Raw genomic sequence first — 18,621 nt, forward strand, 5'->3', positions numbered from 1 at the left:
ATGATTGCTACTTATGGTGGAAGCAGTGATGCTAGATTGTTGGGGGAAGGCCAAAAATAAAATTATTTCCTCACAGAAAATATGTTCAAGACTGTGTTAGGGTCACTGTCCCATAGATGGAAATGTATTGTGGCTTCTGTGTCCAAAAGGATAGCGTGTGAATGTTGAGTACTTGAAATGTGGCTAGTATAATGAATCAATTTTTTTTTTTGTATTTGGGAATTCCCTCTCTCTCTTTTTCTCTCTCTTTTTCTCTCTCTTTTTTTAGAGCTTTATGGATATACATGGTAGTTGGGTTCATCCCAATAAATTCATATGTGCATGGAAATTGATTTCAGATAATGATTCCCTTCCCCTTGATTTCTAGAGTGATTTGAGTATTGAAACTCTTATCCTTTTTTTAATATATATATTTTTAGTTGTAGTTGGACACAATGCCTTTATTTTATTTATTTATTTTTATGTGGTGCTGAGGATTGAACCCAGGGCCTCACACGTGCTAAACGAGCGCTCTACTCTACTGCTGAGCCACAACCCCCACCCGGAGCTTTTATCCTTTTTTGTTTATGTATCTTTTTGGGGGTGGGTACTGGGGATTGAATTTAGGAGTGCTTAACCACTGAGCTACACCCTTAGCCCCCTTTTAGTTTTTGAGACAGGGTCTTGCTAAATTGCCTAGGGTCTCTCTAAGTTGTTGAGGCTGGTCTTGAACTTGTGACCCTCCTGCCTCAGCTCCCCAAATTACTGGGATTATAGGCATGTGCCACCGTGCTGGAACCTGTATCTTTCTTAAAAAGAAACTAAAATTTTTATGTGATTAAATTTACCAGTATTTTCTGTTCAGTTCTGAAGAGGACAAGTTGATGGTGTCTAAAATGATTTAATTAAAGTGATTCAGTGGTGGCATATGCCTGTAATCCCAGTGGCTTGGGAAGCTGAGGCAAGAGGATCTTGAGTTCACAGCCAGCCTCAGCAAAAGAGAGGTGCTAAGAAACTCACTGCGACACTGTCTCTAAATAAAATACAAAATGGGGCTGGAGATGTGGCTCAGTGGTCCAGTACCCACGAGTTCAATCCCCAGTACCAAAAAAAAAAAAAAAAAAAAAACAAAAAAGATTCAGTTAGAATGTAATCCAGTTCAGTGGCATATACTCCATGGACAACATCACAACAGATGGTTTTGGATGAGATATTCTACCTTAATCTGTCTGTAAGTATCATGTTTCTACTGAGTCCTCCTTAAACCCATACTCTATGTTATTTAGGATACAGAAGAAAAAGAGTAGGTAGAGTATCTTTCCTCACCAAACTGCATTTAGGTATTTGAGATACCACTAGTGTAAGAAACAGAATTAAATGCTGAGTTTATTGGGCCAGGTGGGTTAGTGAAGTTTTCCTTGAGGTTATGAGAATCACCTAATCCTGAAGGATATGACTAGGCAGAAGGGCATCACTGTGGAGCAGACAGAGTTCTAGTCCCTGGCCCTGGTCTTTTTTATCTGTGAGGTAAGGAGATAGGAGTAGGATATTTTCTAAGATGGTTCTCATTAAAGAATTATGGTTTTACTATTGAACAAATTTTTAGAAAGAACTGATTTAGCATTTATTGAAAGCCTTAAGGATACTGTACAGGATGCTAGGGGCTGTGAGCATGCAACAATGGCCTAGTCTTGGGGATTTGACTCTTGTGTGTGGAAGTATAACACAAGACGTACAGATGGCTTGGGAAACAGAGTAGGGAGAGACCCTTTTGGTTTTGAGTGGTGAAGGATTCAGAGTGAGAAGGCATGTATGTGAGGCAGAAATGGAGCCCTTGCTCAGGACCCAGCAGAGGAAGTGGCATGGTATAGGGTTTGCTTGGGGTTTAATGAGGAAGCTTGTTTGACTAGATTTGTACTGTTGGTGCAAAGGGGAAGGAAAAACTAAAGGATAGAAAAGTAAAGGGAGCTGGCATGTGGATTGACTTAAACATGAAGCTCAGATACTTTCTTAGCTTCTACTTCTATAGGCTTTTGATGACTTTAGGTGAGGAGATAACATGATGTAAGCAGCACTTGAAGATTTATTTGTTAATTGTCTAGGATGATAATTGATTAACATTCAGGGATTGAGATAGGGCAGTGTAACAGTGATTTGAGATTTTTGAGGATGACTAGAGTAAATGTAATTTAAGAGGAAGCAAGCAAAATGTAAGCAGTGACAAGCAGGACTAAAGGATGTTGTCAGGAAGGTGGGAAATGACTCCATGTGGAAAGGGGTAGGACTTCTAGTAGACAATGCTCCTACTGCTGGGCATAGCAGTTGTAGGAAGTTGGTCATTCTGGCTCATTGTTAGGAATAATTTTCTGGTAATTTGCCATTAGCTTCAAATTTTGTAAATCGAGAGGACTTTTTGTATTTAAAAAAAAAGATTGTCCGTTATGAATTGTAAACATAATTCTACAGAATTGTGTTAGTTCAGATAAGTGTGTTGGAATAGAGATCCCCACACCCATTTTTTCAGTGTTAAATCTTGCCCATTACACACATCCTGTACAGGGAAACGATGTGACTGGAGGGCACATTTCAAAGAACCTTTTAAAATCTAGACATCTTTGGGAGGTAGGAGGGTGAACATTAAGCTCATGTGTGTTAAAACACTATTTAGTCATTTACTATCCTTGATTTCATTTTCATGAGAGCAGGGCAAAATGCTTAAAAAGGGTAAATGGCAAACCACTGAACAACAGCAGACCACAGTAGGAGGCCTCATGCAGCCAGTTAGTCATCTCTTGTCAGCAGAGGCCCTGCAAGGGCAACACTAGACTGCCATTGAAGGAATGGGAGAGATGAGTTTCTGGCGTGGATATGGATCTTTATTGTGTAACAATAGTTTATTCTTCAAATCAGGGGAATGAGCAGAATTGCTTAGAAATCATGTGGGTGCTGGAAGAATGGCCTTTGGAAGAACAGGCATTTAAAGTGGGATAAGTTCAGCTTTTTAAAGAAACTTGCAAACACCCTGATTACAGTGATTTAGTGGCAGTCCTTTTACAAATTAAGAACTCATAGTCCTCTTTCTTTCTGATTGCTTTTGTCTTGATCTGTTTTTCTGGCTTCCTCATTTGGGGAAAGGGCTATTGCCAGAGGCTGGTGTTGGGAGTCAAGGGCTCCCAGAGAAAAAAATGGTGTGGTATTCTATAGATTTTTAGGCGTGAGTAGTTCTTTTTTTCTTTTTTTTTTTTTGGCTGGATGGGGTGGGGGTGGTTTACTGGGGATTGAACTCAGGGGCACTGGACCACGGAGCCACATCCCTAGCCTCATTTTGTATTTTATTTAGAGACAGGGTCTCATTGAGTTGCTTAGCACCTTGCTTTTGCTGAGTCTGGCTTTGAAATCATGATCTCCTGCCTCAGCCTCCCAAGCTGCTGGATTACAGGCATGCACCACCTTGCCCAATGTGTGTGTAGTTCTCTAACACAGGATTTAACTTGGCTCTGCTGAAGAGTACCAGTCTTCTTTTTGGGTGCTGGGAAAGCAACGGATGGAACTGGGGTAGCCCCAGCTCCTCCAGCAATTTGGACATAATGTGCTTGCCTATTCAGAGTCATGTTTGTATGGGTTGGGGCTGTTTTTCCAGAGAACTAAGGTAGCACAGCATGGAAAGGATACCAGAGTGAGAAAATTGCATCTAATCCCAGTTTTACAACTCATAAACACTGATGGTGTGAGTCTACTCTAAAAAGCACAGGTTGCAGGTATAAGCTTATGGAACTTATTCATTTAAATTCTGGCCATCAAAATTTTGGTACTTTTTTTTTTAATTTAAAAAACCTGAGATTATGTCTAGGCTTATAAATATCTGGTAAAAAGTTTTAAAGATAACACACTAATTTTGTTTCTCTTTTTATCTCATTCAATTTGTTATTTTGTTTAAAGACTACTTCCTTTTTCTAGGCCTACTGATAAAAGCTACAACAAAGCTGGACTACTCATCTTAATTATAGTGCTCTGCATTTCTCCTGAATTGAGTTTGGGTTGACAGTTAAAGGTTGAGCTTTTTTTTTCCTCCAAATTTTGGACATAAGCCCAACTCCTCATTTTATAGTGAGCATATAGAGCATATGTGGTGGTCCATAGTTGTGCCAGGACAGGATTTCAGGTCTTTTCCTCTAGGGTGTGCTTGTTATTATATGTGCTGCCTCCCCACAGATTGCAAGTAAATGTGATTAAGAAAATTATAACTGAATTTAGCCATCCTTGTATTTAGCAAGAATACTGTTTAATTGCCCATTGCTGAAGTCTAGAGTTCAAATTTGAATCTTCTTTAGTAGGATCATTGAATCAAATTAATCACCTCCAGCCACAGAGAGCCTTGCTATTGACTTTGGATAACTGAAAGCATTACATTCCTTATTACTAGAGAGTGTGGATTAGGGATTGTAAAACCTAAGTTCTGATCTCAGCTCTGCTCATTAACCGTAGTCAAGAAAAATATATTTAACTCTTCGAGCTAGTACTCTCTATTTATGAGAACTGTGGCAACATGGCATCCAAGGGTCCTGCCAGGACTTTAGTTGGAGCTCTGTGAAGCCCAAAGGCAGAGGACAGGGTAATCGTGGAGAAATTGTTGTTTTCTTTTTGTTTCCTGAGAACTTTGCCTTAAACAACTACTTTTTCATTTTATCCCTCTTTCTGGTCAGTTGCCTCTATTCCTGTCCAAAAGCTATCCTTACAGCCCTAGATTAATCTCTCTTCTATTTCTCCCTTTTCTAAACTCATGTGTTGCCCTTAGATCTTACTTATCCATTAATTATGGCACATTGTTGTGGATTATGCCTTCCTTTTATACTTTGTCTTTAGGGAGTGAGTTATTGTAGAAGAATAGACTGTGAAGATACATAGATTTGGCTATGTGATCCTTGGCAGGCTGATTAAAAATATATATGTTCAGTTTTTTAAAAATTTATTTTTTTTGGTACTGCGAATGAACCCAGAGGCATTTAACCACTGAGCCAAATCCCCAGCCCAAATTGTTCTGAGAGAGGGTCTGTCTAAATTACTTAGGGCCTTGCTAAATTGTTGAGGCTGACTTTGAACTTGAGATCCTGCTGCTTCAGCCTCCTGAGCATCTGGGATTACAGGTATGCACCACTGTACCTGGTTAGTTTTTTTTTTTTTGGTGTGTGGGGGGCTATGATGGAGATTAAGTCAGGGTCTTGTTCATGCTGTACACTGGACTATACCCCCAGCCTAGGTAGAGCATTCTTTAATATGTAATTTTTTTGAATAAGATGGGGAGATGCAGTGAAAAGTTGTCTTTACCTTTGGTTTCCCATCAATTAAGGCCTTCTCCTTGCAGTAAAGTTTCTTTCTTTCGTTCTTTTTTTTTTTTTTAATAACTCCTTCCATAATTTACTTTTCCTCCTTTTTCTTTTACACAAAAGATGGCATACTATATATTCTCATAATTTATCTTGGGGATCTTTTCATATCAGTACATAGCCAGCTTCCTTATGGTTTTTAATGTTTTATGAATGTAACATAGATTAGCCAGTGGTTGGGAATTTTTACTTAGTAAAGTCCCAGATGATTTTATAATTTGAATGACCTTTTATCTTCAGCTGAGAAATATGCTCTTAATTTCTCTAAAACTTATTTTTCCAATAGTACTTTACAATTTTTAAGCACTTTACATTCTTGAAATTGATCTCCACAAAACCTCTTAGGGGCAGGTAATTACCAGAGAGGTTTTACTAGGTAAATAGAGAGGAAAAAAAATATGTACCTTTTTAGGATTTTGTTGACTGTGGCGCAAGATTCTTCATTAAAATCCTTTTCATATGTTCTACTGGCAAACACAACCTGCTTTGTAAGGACTGAGAAAAGTCTTCATTACTACATTTATAATAAGTGGTAAATTTACTTCCTTTACTTTATTTACTTCCTTAAAACCAGTAGAGCATGTAGAAAAGGATGTGCACCTAAATGAAGCTTTGAGAAACAAAACCAATTTAGAAAAAAGGTATTCAAATGTTCTTTTTATAGATTAAAATTTTTAATCTTTAAAAATTGTACTGAAATATGTATATGCAGAAAAGAATGACTTGCTTCATGGAATCGAAAGTGTTTACTGAGATGAATGTGGCTTCTTAAGTAGTTAAATATGTAATACTGAGAAAAATAGGGTATATTTTAATCTGGGATTTGACATGGGATTTGACATCTAGGAAGTTTCTCGGTTAAAGACATTGTAGCCTTACATATGTAATTTGACCTGTTTAGAATGTACAAATGAAATGGAAGGGACTTAAGTTTTGTTTTTAAATTTTCATTAAGTAGAATTTCATGAGATAACTCAAACTGCTAATCCTGAACGTTGAAGTATGCACTTAGGTTATTGCAAGACCAGTAGTAGTCTTATGATTTTTGCTGTAGAAAGCAAATGTTCTACAAAGTGTTTTTCAACCAGTTTAGTGGCTTCAGAGATTTTTTATTAAAACATATTAATTGTACATATTAAAGGGGTTTGGTGTGATATTTGCATACATGCACACAGAATGCACTGATCAAATCCAGCTGCCTTTTTTCCACACCCTTTTCCCCTGCCCTATCTCTAGTAATCACCATACCTGAGATAGTTTTCTATTTCTAAACCACACTCTTGATTTCTTTCTTTTATATTTGTGTTCTTTTGTGCTTATGCTGAAACTTGGCCTAGAGACATAGAATTTTAGAGATATTTGGACATTTAAGAGATTACAAGTTAGTATTTGGTATATTTGTATATTAATTTGTTCTTTCTGTTGAATATATGAAAAAACTGAAGCCCAGAGAAGTTGTGATTTGTCCAGCTCAGCTTCCTTTTTCAGAACACCTGGCTATATCTGCCCAGTATCCAATTCCTTCTCTAAATAAACTCTATTTGACTTATGCTGATCTACATAATTTTAAACACCATTTACCTCCACCCTTTCTTTTTAATGTTAATAAAAGACAATAAGGAGAATTGTATTCATAGACCTTGCATGGAACATGGCTAATATAGGAATGTAAAATAGACTTGCTTGAGGTAAACCAAAACTGGGGAGGAATGAGAGAGATTCATGTGTAATAAGTAGGGGGCTGGCAGCTGAGCAGTACGTACCTTGAATTTGCTGCTTTATTCTTTCTCTTTTTGGTACTGAGAATTGAACCCAGGGGACACTGAGCCACATCCTTAGCCCCCTTTAAAAAAAAATGTTCTATTTTGGTTGCTTAGGGCTTTGCTAAATTGCTGAGGCTGGCCTTGAATTTTCGGTTCTCCTGCCTCAGTCTCCTGAGTTGCTGGGATTACAAGTGTGTGCCATTGTGCCTGGCTTGCTGGTATATTCTTGGTCTTTCTCTGCCTAGGGCAGGGAACTATGTGTTGTGTTCATACAATGGAGGTGTCACATAGTGATTTAGTGGGTGCTTTTAAACTACTATTTTTTTTCCCTTTAGGTCCTTTCCCATAACTTGTGCACAGTTCTGAAGGTTCCACATGATCCTGTTGCCCTTGAGGAGCACTTCAGGGATGATGATGAAGGGCCTGTCTCCAACCAGGGTTACATGCCATATTTAAACAAGTTCATTTTGGAAAAGGTAAGATTCTTAACCTTTTCTTGCTTTCACTTGTGTTTGATGTACCAAGTGGGTCCCAGAGCCCCTTTCTGGTGAGTTTAATATATAATATACATATTATACAATAAACTTTTCATCCCAGCTATTTCAGGGTACCCCCTGAATGTGTCTTCTGGGTTATATTCTAAGTAGGATGCTATAAAAACCTATCATGGGGGCTGGGGTTGTGGCTCAGTGGTAGAGTGCTTGCCTAGCATGCGTGAGGCATTGGGTTGGATTCTTAGCACCACATACAAATAAATAAATAAAAAAAAGGTCCATCAACATCTAAAAAAAAAAAAAACTATCATGTTTTTGGAAGCCATATGTAATCTATTGATATTTGCTGCCATGTTCAGTTTTTCCTTTGGATCTGATCATTAATAATTTATATATAAAAGTGTTGAAAAAAAATTTTTTGATACTGGAGTTGAATCCAGGGGCACTTAACCACTGAGCCATATTCCCAGCCTTTTATAAATTTCAAGATAAGGTTTTGTTGAGTTGCTTAAGGCCTTGCTAAGTTGCAGAGGCTGGCATTGAACATGTGATCCTCCTGCCTCAGCCTCTTGGGTCACTGGAATTACAGATGTGTACCACTGTGTCTGGCCTCTCATTTTTGATTCCATGACATACCATGCTCTAAGTTCTTCAGAGATATCTTTATGGGATCACATCCTGTCCCTCTCTCCCTCCTAATCTAGACATTTCCCAAAACCTAGTTCAGCTCTGAGTTCTTTCTCCTTTACTCTCTTCTTAGAAAGTGCTTTTATTCTGATGCCTTGTGAAAGTATTGCATTTTTTTTAAACTTTAAATGAAATGTATTTTTTAACTGATATGTAAAAACAAAAATTGTACATATTTCTGGGATATCATGTGATGTTTCCTTATATGTATACATTATATGATGTTTAAATTGGGACAAAATCATCTTTCCAATATTTATCACTTCCTTATAGTAAAAACTTCACAATCCCTTCTTATAGCTTTTAGAAATATACAGTGCATTATCATTATCTCTAGTCACCCTATTGTATAATAGTGCACCAGAACTTCTTACTCCTGACTATAACTTAGTACCTGTTGATAACTTTTCCCCATCCTTCCCTCCCAAGTGTTGAATTTAATGCATGAAAAGAGTAAAATAATGTAAACTGATGGTACATTTAAATACTTTTAAAAATTGGTGATTGAAATGTTGTGAAAGTACGTTTACTATGAAATAAATACATAATACAGAAATATATAGAATAAAAAGTGAATTTAAAAAAAATCTTTCCAGTCATTCTCCAGGAATAACCATTCTTAACAGTTTGGTGAATATCTTTGTAGAGCTTTTTAAAATTACATGCAAGCTGGTTATGGTGGTATATGCCTATAATCCCAGTAGCTCTGGAGGCTAAGACAGGAGGATTGCAAGTTTAAGGCCAGCCTCAGCAACCTAGCAAGGCCCTAAGAAATTTAGCCATACCCTGTCTCAAAAAATAAAATAAAATAAAATAAAATAAAAAGGGCTGGGGATATTTCTCGGTGTTAAATGCGCCCTGGGTTCAATCCCTGATACAAAAATAAAAAAAAAAGAAAAAAAGATAAAAAGGGTTGAAGATGTATGTAGCTCAGTGGTAGAGCACCCCGGGTTCAATCTTCAGTGTCAATAAAGATATAGATAGGTAGATGGATAAATAAATCAAGCAAGCAAGCTGGGTTTGGTAGTGCATGCCTCTAATTTCTGCAGCTGGGGAGGCTGAGGCAGAAAGATCATAAATTTCAAGCCGGTTTTGGCTATTTATTGATTGATTTGTTTTTGGTATTGGGGTTGAACCCAGGGGCACTTAGCCACTGAATCACATCCGCAGCCCATTTTTATTTTTTATTTTGAAACAGGGTTTTGCTAAGTTGCTCTGGGCTTGCTAAATTGCTTGAACTTGTGATTCTCCTGCCGTAGCCTCCAGTTGCTGCAATTACAGATGTGAGCCACTATGCCTGGCTATATGTGGTGTTTTGTTTTCTATATCAAGAATCATATGTGTGGTTCTGCAATGTATCTTTTTTACTGAAGAATACATTAGTGTCATTGTCATCTCCATATCATGTACATTTAGTTTAGCTATGACAGTAATATTCATATCAAAAGTTAGGGAATTCTTAGTTTTACCTGCTTATTACACTAAGTATGAACTTTTTTTTTGTCTTTGAGCTATTCTTTTTTTAATTGATTGTTCAAAACATTACAGAGCTCATGATATATCATCTTTCATACATTTGACTCAATTGGGTTTTGAACTCCCATTTTTACCCCAGATACAAATTGCAGAATCACATCGGTTACACACTCACATTTTTACATAATGGCATATTAGTGACTGTTGTATTCTGCTACCATTCCTATTCCCTACTATCCCCCCTCCCCTCCCCTCCCCTCCCATCTTCCCTCTCTACCTCCTCTGCTGTTGTTCGATTCTCTCCCCTTATTTTTTCCCTCCCCCTTGCCCCTCACAACCTCTTATAATTTTGTGTATCATTGAAGGTCTCCTACCATTTCCATATGCTTTCCCTTCTCTCTCCCTTTCTCTCTCGCCATTCGTCTTTGTTTACTGTTAGTCTTCCCCTCATGCTCTTCCTTCCTGTTCTGTTCTTAGTTGCTCTCTTTATATCAAAGAAGACATTTGGCATTTGTTTTTTAGGGATTGGCTAGCTTCACTTAGCATGATCTGCTCTAATGCCATCCATTTCCCTGCAAATTCTATGATTTGAACTTTTTTGATATACATCAAAAATGCCTTTCAAAGAGTGACAACATTTTTAAATTAAAAATAAAATAATTTTATTTTATTTTTATTTTTTAAAAATATTTTTTAGTTGTTGATGGACCTTTGTTTTATTTATTTGTGTGTGGTGCTGAGAATTGAACCCAGTGCCTCACGTATGCTAGGCAAGCACACTACCACTGAGCCACAACCCCAGCCCCAAAATAATAAAATATATTTTAAAGACTCCATTTTCCTATCACCTAAATACCACAACTATTTATATATTTTTTGTGACTTCAGATTTTTATTTATACATAAATTTAAAAGTAATTTAGTGTCCTTTTACAATAGCAAAATATAGTAATTACCATTTATTGTAATAGGTTAGTAACATGGAAAAGGTCAAAATGTTGCTTAGGATTTTTTTTTTTTTAAATACCTTTATTGTTATGTGGTGCTGAAGATCGAACCTAGGGCCCTGCACGTGAATCTACCACTAAGTCAAGACCCCAGTCCCAGGATTCTTTTATATATATATATTTTTAGTTGTAGATGGAATCTATACCTTTAACTAATCAATCAGTCAATCAGTTAATTAATTAATTTTTATGTGGTGCTGAGGATGGAACCCAATGCCTTACTTATGGGAGGCAAGCACTCTACCACTCAGCCATAACTCTAGCCCCAGGATTCTTTTTAAAAATCACAAGAGGCTACATCATATTTTTCAGAAATTTTGAAATAAAGTAATCAAAAATTACAGTGTGTTCATATGCAGAGTAATTTTTTGTATCAATATCTATTATTATCCATCAGCCCCACAGTACAATTTCCTGATCTTTCTTTGTGCGTATATGTGTGTGTGTATGTATATATATATATATATATGTGCGTGTGTGTTTGTATATATATGTATCTGTGTATGTTTACATGTTGTATATGTGCTTTCCTCCCTGATTTGTTTTTTTTTATTCAACAAATAAAACCATATATATTTATAGTGTATTACATGTTTTGAAGTAGTATATACTGCAGAATGGTGAAAACAGAGTAACGTGTATTACCTCACATACTTACCATTTATTTCTAAGTAGTCAAAATACTTAGAATCTACTCTTAGCAGTTTTTCAAGTGTGTAGTATATTGTTATTAACTACAGTTACCATGTTGTACAGTCATGTTTAGTTAGGAAGAAAACAAACCACGTGATAATGAAATGGAAGATTTACTCAAAATTAGAAAACTCATATATTTTATGATTCCATTTATATAAAAGGTCCCAAATAGGCAAATATATAGAGATGAAAAATAGACTTTAGATTGCCAGGGACTGTTGGGGGGTGTTGAAATGATGAGTGGCTACTAATGGCTTGGAGTTTCTTTGGGGGAATGATGAAAATGTTCTAGATAGTGGTAATGGTTGTAAAGCCTTGTGGATATATAGTCAAATTGTGTACTTTAACAGGGTGAATTTTATGAGCCCTTTAAAAGTGTTTAAAAGATTTAATCAACGTGTTGGTTTCTGAACATCTGAAGCATCTTCACAGTAAGATGCTATGCTATTTTATGGAGGTTTGTTTTTGTTTTTGTTTTTTTGCTGCTCTATTTTGTTTGTTGATTAGTTGTTCTGTAGTAAAAAGTAAATATGTCTTCAGCAAATATTTGATGACCTTCTGTGTGCATGCATGCATTTAATCTTAAAAATTACAGACAGTAGAATTGTGTCTTATTAAAATATTTAGAACATACAGGGAAATTCTCAGAAATCTGGAAATTGTTTTGATTTTTAGTGCTAGAATATGTGTGGAACAGGTCATTGGAGAGGATATTCACTGGTTTAATACCTTGAAGTGCTATACCTTAGTACTGCATTTTGTTCCCTTGATGAAATATTTTTTAAACCTCTTCAACTTTAAGTTTTAAAATGTTTGTTGTTTAAGTATTTGGATATTTTAAAGTTTTGTAACTGGAAGGGACAAAAGTCCAAAATGAACCACTTAATTTGGAGAAAAACTTATTCACGGAGCTAGTGAGGATGTGATGAACAGTGAGTCCTTGTTTGTTATTGCTTAGCCACCTGGAGTGGAAATTCGCCAGCCCTGCAATCCAAGTAAGACAGCCAAGGTTTCCATGGTGTGGGTTTAAATTGTGCAAAGATTAGTGCCTTGTTTTGAAATTTGGTTGGGGAGAAAAAAAACACAATAGTGACTGAAGAATGTTAACAGAAAGCTTATAGATTGCCATTAGTTACGCAAAGAAAATAGGAAGTATTGATTAGACATTTGCAAGGTGTGCTTTCATATGTACTGCCTCATTTGATCCTCAAATTAATCCTGTGAGGTAGAACTGGAATTATCTCTGTTTAATGCAGGAGGAAGTATAGCCTAAGATGGCCTAGGCTAATAAGGATTAAATAAGTTTTGGAACTAAACCATTTATTTTTTCCACTAGCATCCCTTTAACTGTACTCTTGAAGGATCAATAACTCCCTTTCAGAATTATGTTTTTTCTTAGTTATTTGGTTATGCAGGGAAATATTAGTTGAAGACAGGGGTGGAGTTACTTAAAAAAAAAGTCTGACAGCAGGCTGTTTTCTCTCTTGAAGGTGGCCCACTGCATGCTGGGTCATACTTCACTTAAACCCTTTATACTTTTTCTGGGAAAAAAAATTCTTATAACCTCAAACTATTGCAGCATCCATCCAGTTCTCTTGTTTTTCAAGTGTTTTAGGATGATTCTTTTCTCTTAGTGTGGGGTATTCTTTAGTCTCCATTTGGTTAGTTTGTCTCCAGGTTATTTTAGAGGTCTTTTGCTTTCACCTGAGAGTATTATTTTGAAGGGGTTGGGACTAACATACAATTTTGTTGAAACTCACTTTAATAAAAGGTAATTTTTATATTTGGCTTCTGTGTTTACTTCCTGATAATCATTCCTGTTGTTCTTCACATTGATTGAATTTATTTTTAGTTTTTCTGAAACTTGCATGATTAACTTGCCTGTTGTTCTTTTATCAAATATTTTGCCTTCCCTGCATGCTAACTTTGCTAAATTCCTTCTTTAGCAAGAGAGTGGAATTTCACAAACATCTAGGAAGAAACTTTAGTGAATTTTTCTTCTTCTACTTCTTTTTTTTTTTTTTGCCAAATGACACCATACCTGGATTATCAGATGGTGAATAATTGAAGAAATTGATATATTAGTACTTTTTTCTTTTTAGTCCAAGGAACTACATAGAAAACTAGTTCTGCTTCAGCATGTTTAAGAGGCAGTCTAATTCTTTCATGAGATTTAATGGCTGATTAGGCTTGCTGGTCCAAATCATTGTCAGTTCTTTTCCCTGACTCTATAGAGAAGACTTGGTCTTTGCTATGTGATTAAAACCGGTAATTCATTGGCAACATACCAACTTCAACTTGGAGACTCTGATTCTTTCCAACAGAATTTTTTTTTCATTATTTTGTTTTTTGGAACATGCATACAAGAGAAAAACAGAACATTCGGCTTAATGCCATCTCCTTTAAGGCTAGAAGTTTCTGCATTGTGTTTTTCTAGTCTAGTCTAGACTTTTATGCTCTTTTCCCCTTTGGTGTGTGAACTTTATTAGCATGCTTGGTGCTCGTGTGGCAGTTAGGTCTTGCATAACATGTGGGTTCAGGTTTCTTTTGCTGGTTAAATAGCTGTGCCTTCAGCTCTCAGAGAACTTCCACTGTGTACTTGATAGCCATCACTGAATATGAAGTGGTAATGCTCTTAACTATGCAAACCCATGCTTTTGTATGTTCTTTCTGCTTTGTAGTCTGTGTTATTTTTTCTTTCATTGTTGTTTGAAAGTCATATAGTCTTTTTTTTTTTTTTTTTTCTTTTTTGAGACTGGGCCTTGATAGGTTACTCAGGCTGGCCTTGAACTCATGATCCTCTTGCGTTAGCCTCCTGAATAGCTAGATTACAGACATGCTGAAAGTCATATGGTTTTAATTTGGCACATTGACCAAGTTGTACTCTACATTTTCATTGTATTTGTGAATCGACAGAGAACTCTACACTTCTGAGCAAATAAAGGGGATTCATGCTGAGAACTATGGGTTACTATGCTGCTGTGAATACTTTGATCAACACTGTAAATGTCAAGAGTGCTATAAAGAAATATTGTTTTTAAAAAAGCTTTATTGACATATAATTCATATACTGTATAATTTACCTATTTGACACATGCAATTTAGTGGTTTTAGTTTAGTTACTATTTTGTGTGACCTATTACCACAATCTATTTTGGAATATTTTCACTATTCCTTCCCCCTAAAATTCCATACTCATTAGCAATCACACTCTCCTTCTTACAACCCCCTTCTTACAACAGTAGCACCAGTCTGTTTTCTATCTATGGATTTGCATATTTTGGACATTTATTGTTAATGGAGTCATATAATATGGAGCCTTTTGTTTCTAGCTTCTTTTACTTAGCACATTTTTCAAGGTTTATCCATGTTGTTACATGTAATAGTGCTTCATTCCTTTTTATAGCCAAATAATATTCTGTTATGGATTCACCACATTTTGTTAACACACTCACCAATGGATAGGCATTTGAGTTGTTTACTTCAATGCAACAGCATTGACCTTTCTCTGTTCCTCATATTACCCAGGCTCTTTCTGCCTCAGAGCCTTCAGATATGCTGCTTCCTCTGCTGTAAGACTTCCTCCATCCTTAAGATGCAGTCACTTCTTGTCCATCCTCTGATATTTGTGTGCTTGTCACTTCCTCAGGGAGGTTTCCTAAGGTGGCACCCCACCCTTTCCAGAGCTAATAACAATCTCATGATGTGTTCTCACAGCATCCTATCCTTTTCCTTCTGAGGACTAAGAATTTTCAGCATATAGGTGCTAGGCTGTTGTTGTGATGTTTGGGGTTGGATTCTGCTTACAGTGTGGTGTGTAAGTTCTGTGATGGTGAGGGCTGATTCACTGTTGTCCAGTCTTAACACAATGACTGGTACTTGGTGAACAGATGAGCAAATGAACCTGCATACAGTGCAGAGAGGATGCAATGTGAATAAAATATGGCCTTCTATTTTAAAGAATTCATGATTTTGTGTGAACTACAGTAAATCTAGAACTTGGTCTCAGAAGAGAGTTGGAGGTTAGAATTGTATGCGTGGCTGTAAGAATCTTCCCCTTTTGCCTTCTCCATTTTTTTGGTTTTTGTACTTTTGCTCTGGTTTAGTGGTTTATGAAACTAATATTTTTCCATTGAGATATAATTGACATAACATAAAATTTACTGTTTTATTTGTTTGTTTTTTGCAGTGCTGGGGACCAACCAGGGCCTTGTGCGTGCTAGGAAAGTACTTTATCTCTGAGCTGTATCCCCAGCTCAGACCTACCATTTCACGCCCCAAACCTACCATTTTAAGGTGTATAATTCAATAATTTTAGTACATCATTGTGTTATACAGTCATCATCTCTAATTCTCTAATCCCCCAAAGAAATCCAATATCTATAAGTAGTCAGTCTCATTCTGCCTTTCCCCAGCCCTCTAGCAACCATTAATCTACTTTCTGACTCCCTGGGTTTGCTTGTTCAGAATATTTCTTATTAATGGAATCGTATAAAGTGTAGTCTTTTGTGTCTGGCTTCTTTAACATAACATAATATTTTCAAGGTTTATCCATGTTGTATCATGTGTCAGTACTTCATTTTTATGGCTGAATAATATTCCATTGTGTTGACATACCACATTTGTTCACCCATTCACTGTTTATACACATCTTATTTCTTGTTTTTTTTCTTCTTCCTCTTTTTTTTTTAATAACTGTCACTATCCTAGTAGATATAAAAACTTACTTTCCTTTTTTTTTTTTTTTTTTGTACTGGGGATTGAACTCGGGGGCATTCAACCACTGAACCACATCTCCAGCCCTATTTTGTATTTTATTTAGAGATAGGGTCTCACTGAGTTGCTTAGCGCCTCACTTTGCTGAGGCTGGCTTTGAACTCTCAATCCCCCGTCTCAGTTTTCCGAGCCCTGGGATTATAGATGTGCACCACTGCGCTCAGCAAAAATTTACTATTCTTGAGCCTTTTAAAAATTGGTAAAAAATAAATGATGAACTTATGTAAACAATCCCTTGCACTTTGTTTTTCACATTCCTGAAACAATCCCTAAGCATCTAGCCCTTTGACATTTCCATTCAATAGCTGAGTGCAGAGCACTAACAGAAAAATCCTGGCTCATGACTCTGCTCTATTTTCACCTAAATAATCCTTATGTACCCTTCATAAGTAAGCATAATTTGCATTCAGCCTCCATCCCCATCATCTGAATTATATTCCAGAGCACCCTGAACTCATCTTGATTGTAGCATTGCACATAACTGTATTCCTCATTACATCAGATTCCTAGTGACTAGAAGCTCTGTAAAGTGGGGACTCTGTCTTATTTATGTGGGACTCTCATATTACATATGCTGACTGACTTGTAGTAGACAGCTAATAAATATTTGCATATTATCAGATGTATAGTAAAAGAGAGGACCTAAAATAAAGGTCTTGAGCTGCAGTTCAGCTCAAAGAGATTTTTTTTTCACATATACATATTTTTTAGTTGTAATTGGACACAATAGCTTTATTTATTTATTTATTTTTATGTGGTGCTGAGGATCGAACCCAATGCTTTGCATGTGATAGATGAGTGCTCTACTGCTGAGCCACAACCCCAGCCCCAAAGACAGATATTGATACAGACTTGACTATATGAACAGCAAAGATGATTTATTCTTTTCCCTTTCCTACACATATAGTTGCCTTCTATGTGCACTCTGATCAGCATATTGCTTTTTCTCTATTTTATCTTTTCGTTCCAGAACATCATATAATTTAATAATAATCAAATACTTGGTAGCAGTTTAAAAAATTAGCTCATTATATATGTTCCTTTATTCTTAGAGCATTGAACATCACTATTTGTTTTAGCATCTGGTGTATGAAATCCTGCAGACCCCAAATGGAATTTTATTACTTTGTTTGGTGTAATCCCTCATGTGAAAGCACTTGAATGCTAATTCTTTATGTACTATTTAATGTTGAAAAGTGATGGGTTTTGTACTGAAAAAAATTATGATAGGGACCAGGGGAGGGAGGAAGAGAGGGAAATGGGACATACTGGAGAATGATATTGGCCTGGTTACATTGTTATATTGTGTGCATGTGTGAACCCTACTATTAATGAATAATTATAATGCACCAATAAATATATGGAAAGAATTGTGTTTAGGGGCTGGGATTGTGGCTCAGCTCACCTTGCACGGGCGGGACCCAGGTTTGATCCTCAGCACCATATAAAAATAAAGGCATTGTGATGTGTCCATCTAAACTTAAAAAAAAATATTTTTTTAAAAAAGAATTGTGTTTAAAAGTGCATAACACAAATTTACTCTTTTAACAGTTTTAAGGACATATGTGTTATTTTAAATTATATGCATATTGCTGTAGAGAGATTTCTAGAACTTTTTCTTCTTTTTTTTTAAATATTTTTTTTAGTTGTTGATGGACCTTTATTTTATTTGCTTATTTATATGTAGTGCTAGGAATTGAACCCAGTGCCTCACACGTATGAGGCAAGCACTCTACCACTGAGCTTCAACTCCAGCCCCTAAAGCTTTTTTCTCCTTGAAGGCCTCCAACTCTATTGGATAATGCCCCTTTTCCTTCTTCCCCAGACCGTGGCAACCACTATTCTTCTCTCGGTTTAGTGAATTCAAGTTACTTTAATTAGATATCTCATAAGTGAAATCATGCATTATTTAACTTTTATGATTGGCTTATTTCACTTAGCATAATATTCTTAAGGTTCATCTGTGTTGTAGCAAATGACAGAATTTCCTTTTTTTAAGGTCAAATAATATTCTATTGGCTATCTATGTATCTATATATTTACATATATATCACATTTCTCTGTTCATCTTTCTGATGGATATTTAGGTTGCTTCCATATGTTGGCTAATGTAAATAATGGTGCAGTGAACGTGGTGTGCAAATCTCTTTAAGGTTTTCTTTTTAGTTTTTTTAAAATATTTTTTTTGCTGTAGATGGATACAATATCTTTATTTATTTATTTAAAAAATATTTACTTTTTAGTTGTAGTTGGACACAATACCTTTATTTTATTTATTTATATGTGGTGCTGAGGATCGAACCCACGGTCTCGCATGTGCGAGGGGAGCACTCTACCGCTGAGCCACAACCCAGCCCTC

At 36.2% G+C, this 18,621-nt stretch overlaps 1 protein-coding gene across 2 annotated transcripts in view; it reads left to right on the plus strand.

The window, feature by feature from the left end:
- Positions 1-18,621, plus strand: part of SWAP70 (switching B cell complex subunit SWAP70) — a 70,219-nt gene that overhangs the window by 10,642 nt on the left and 40,956 nt on the right. For both annotated transcript variants that reach the window (XM_081279683.1, XM_081279684.1), the window contains exon 2: positions 7,462-7,602. In XM_081279683.1, the coding sequence (XP_081135809.1) occupies positions 7,462-7,602 (141 nt within the window). The remainder of the gene's footprint in view (positions 1-7,461; positions 7,603-18,621) is intronic.

The sequence above is a fragment of the Spermophilus citellus genome (assembly GCF_964194105.1).
Source record: "Spermophilus citellus genome assembly, chromosome: 2".
NCBI classification, from domain to species: domain Eukaryota; kingdom Metazoa; phylum Chordata; class Mammalia; order Rodentia; family Sciuridae; genus Spermophilus; species Spermophilus citellus.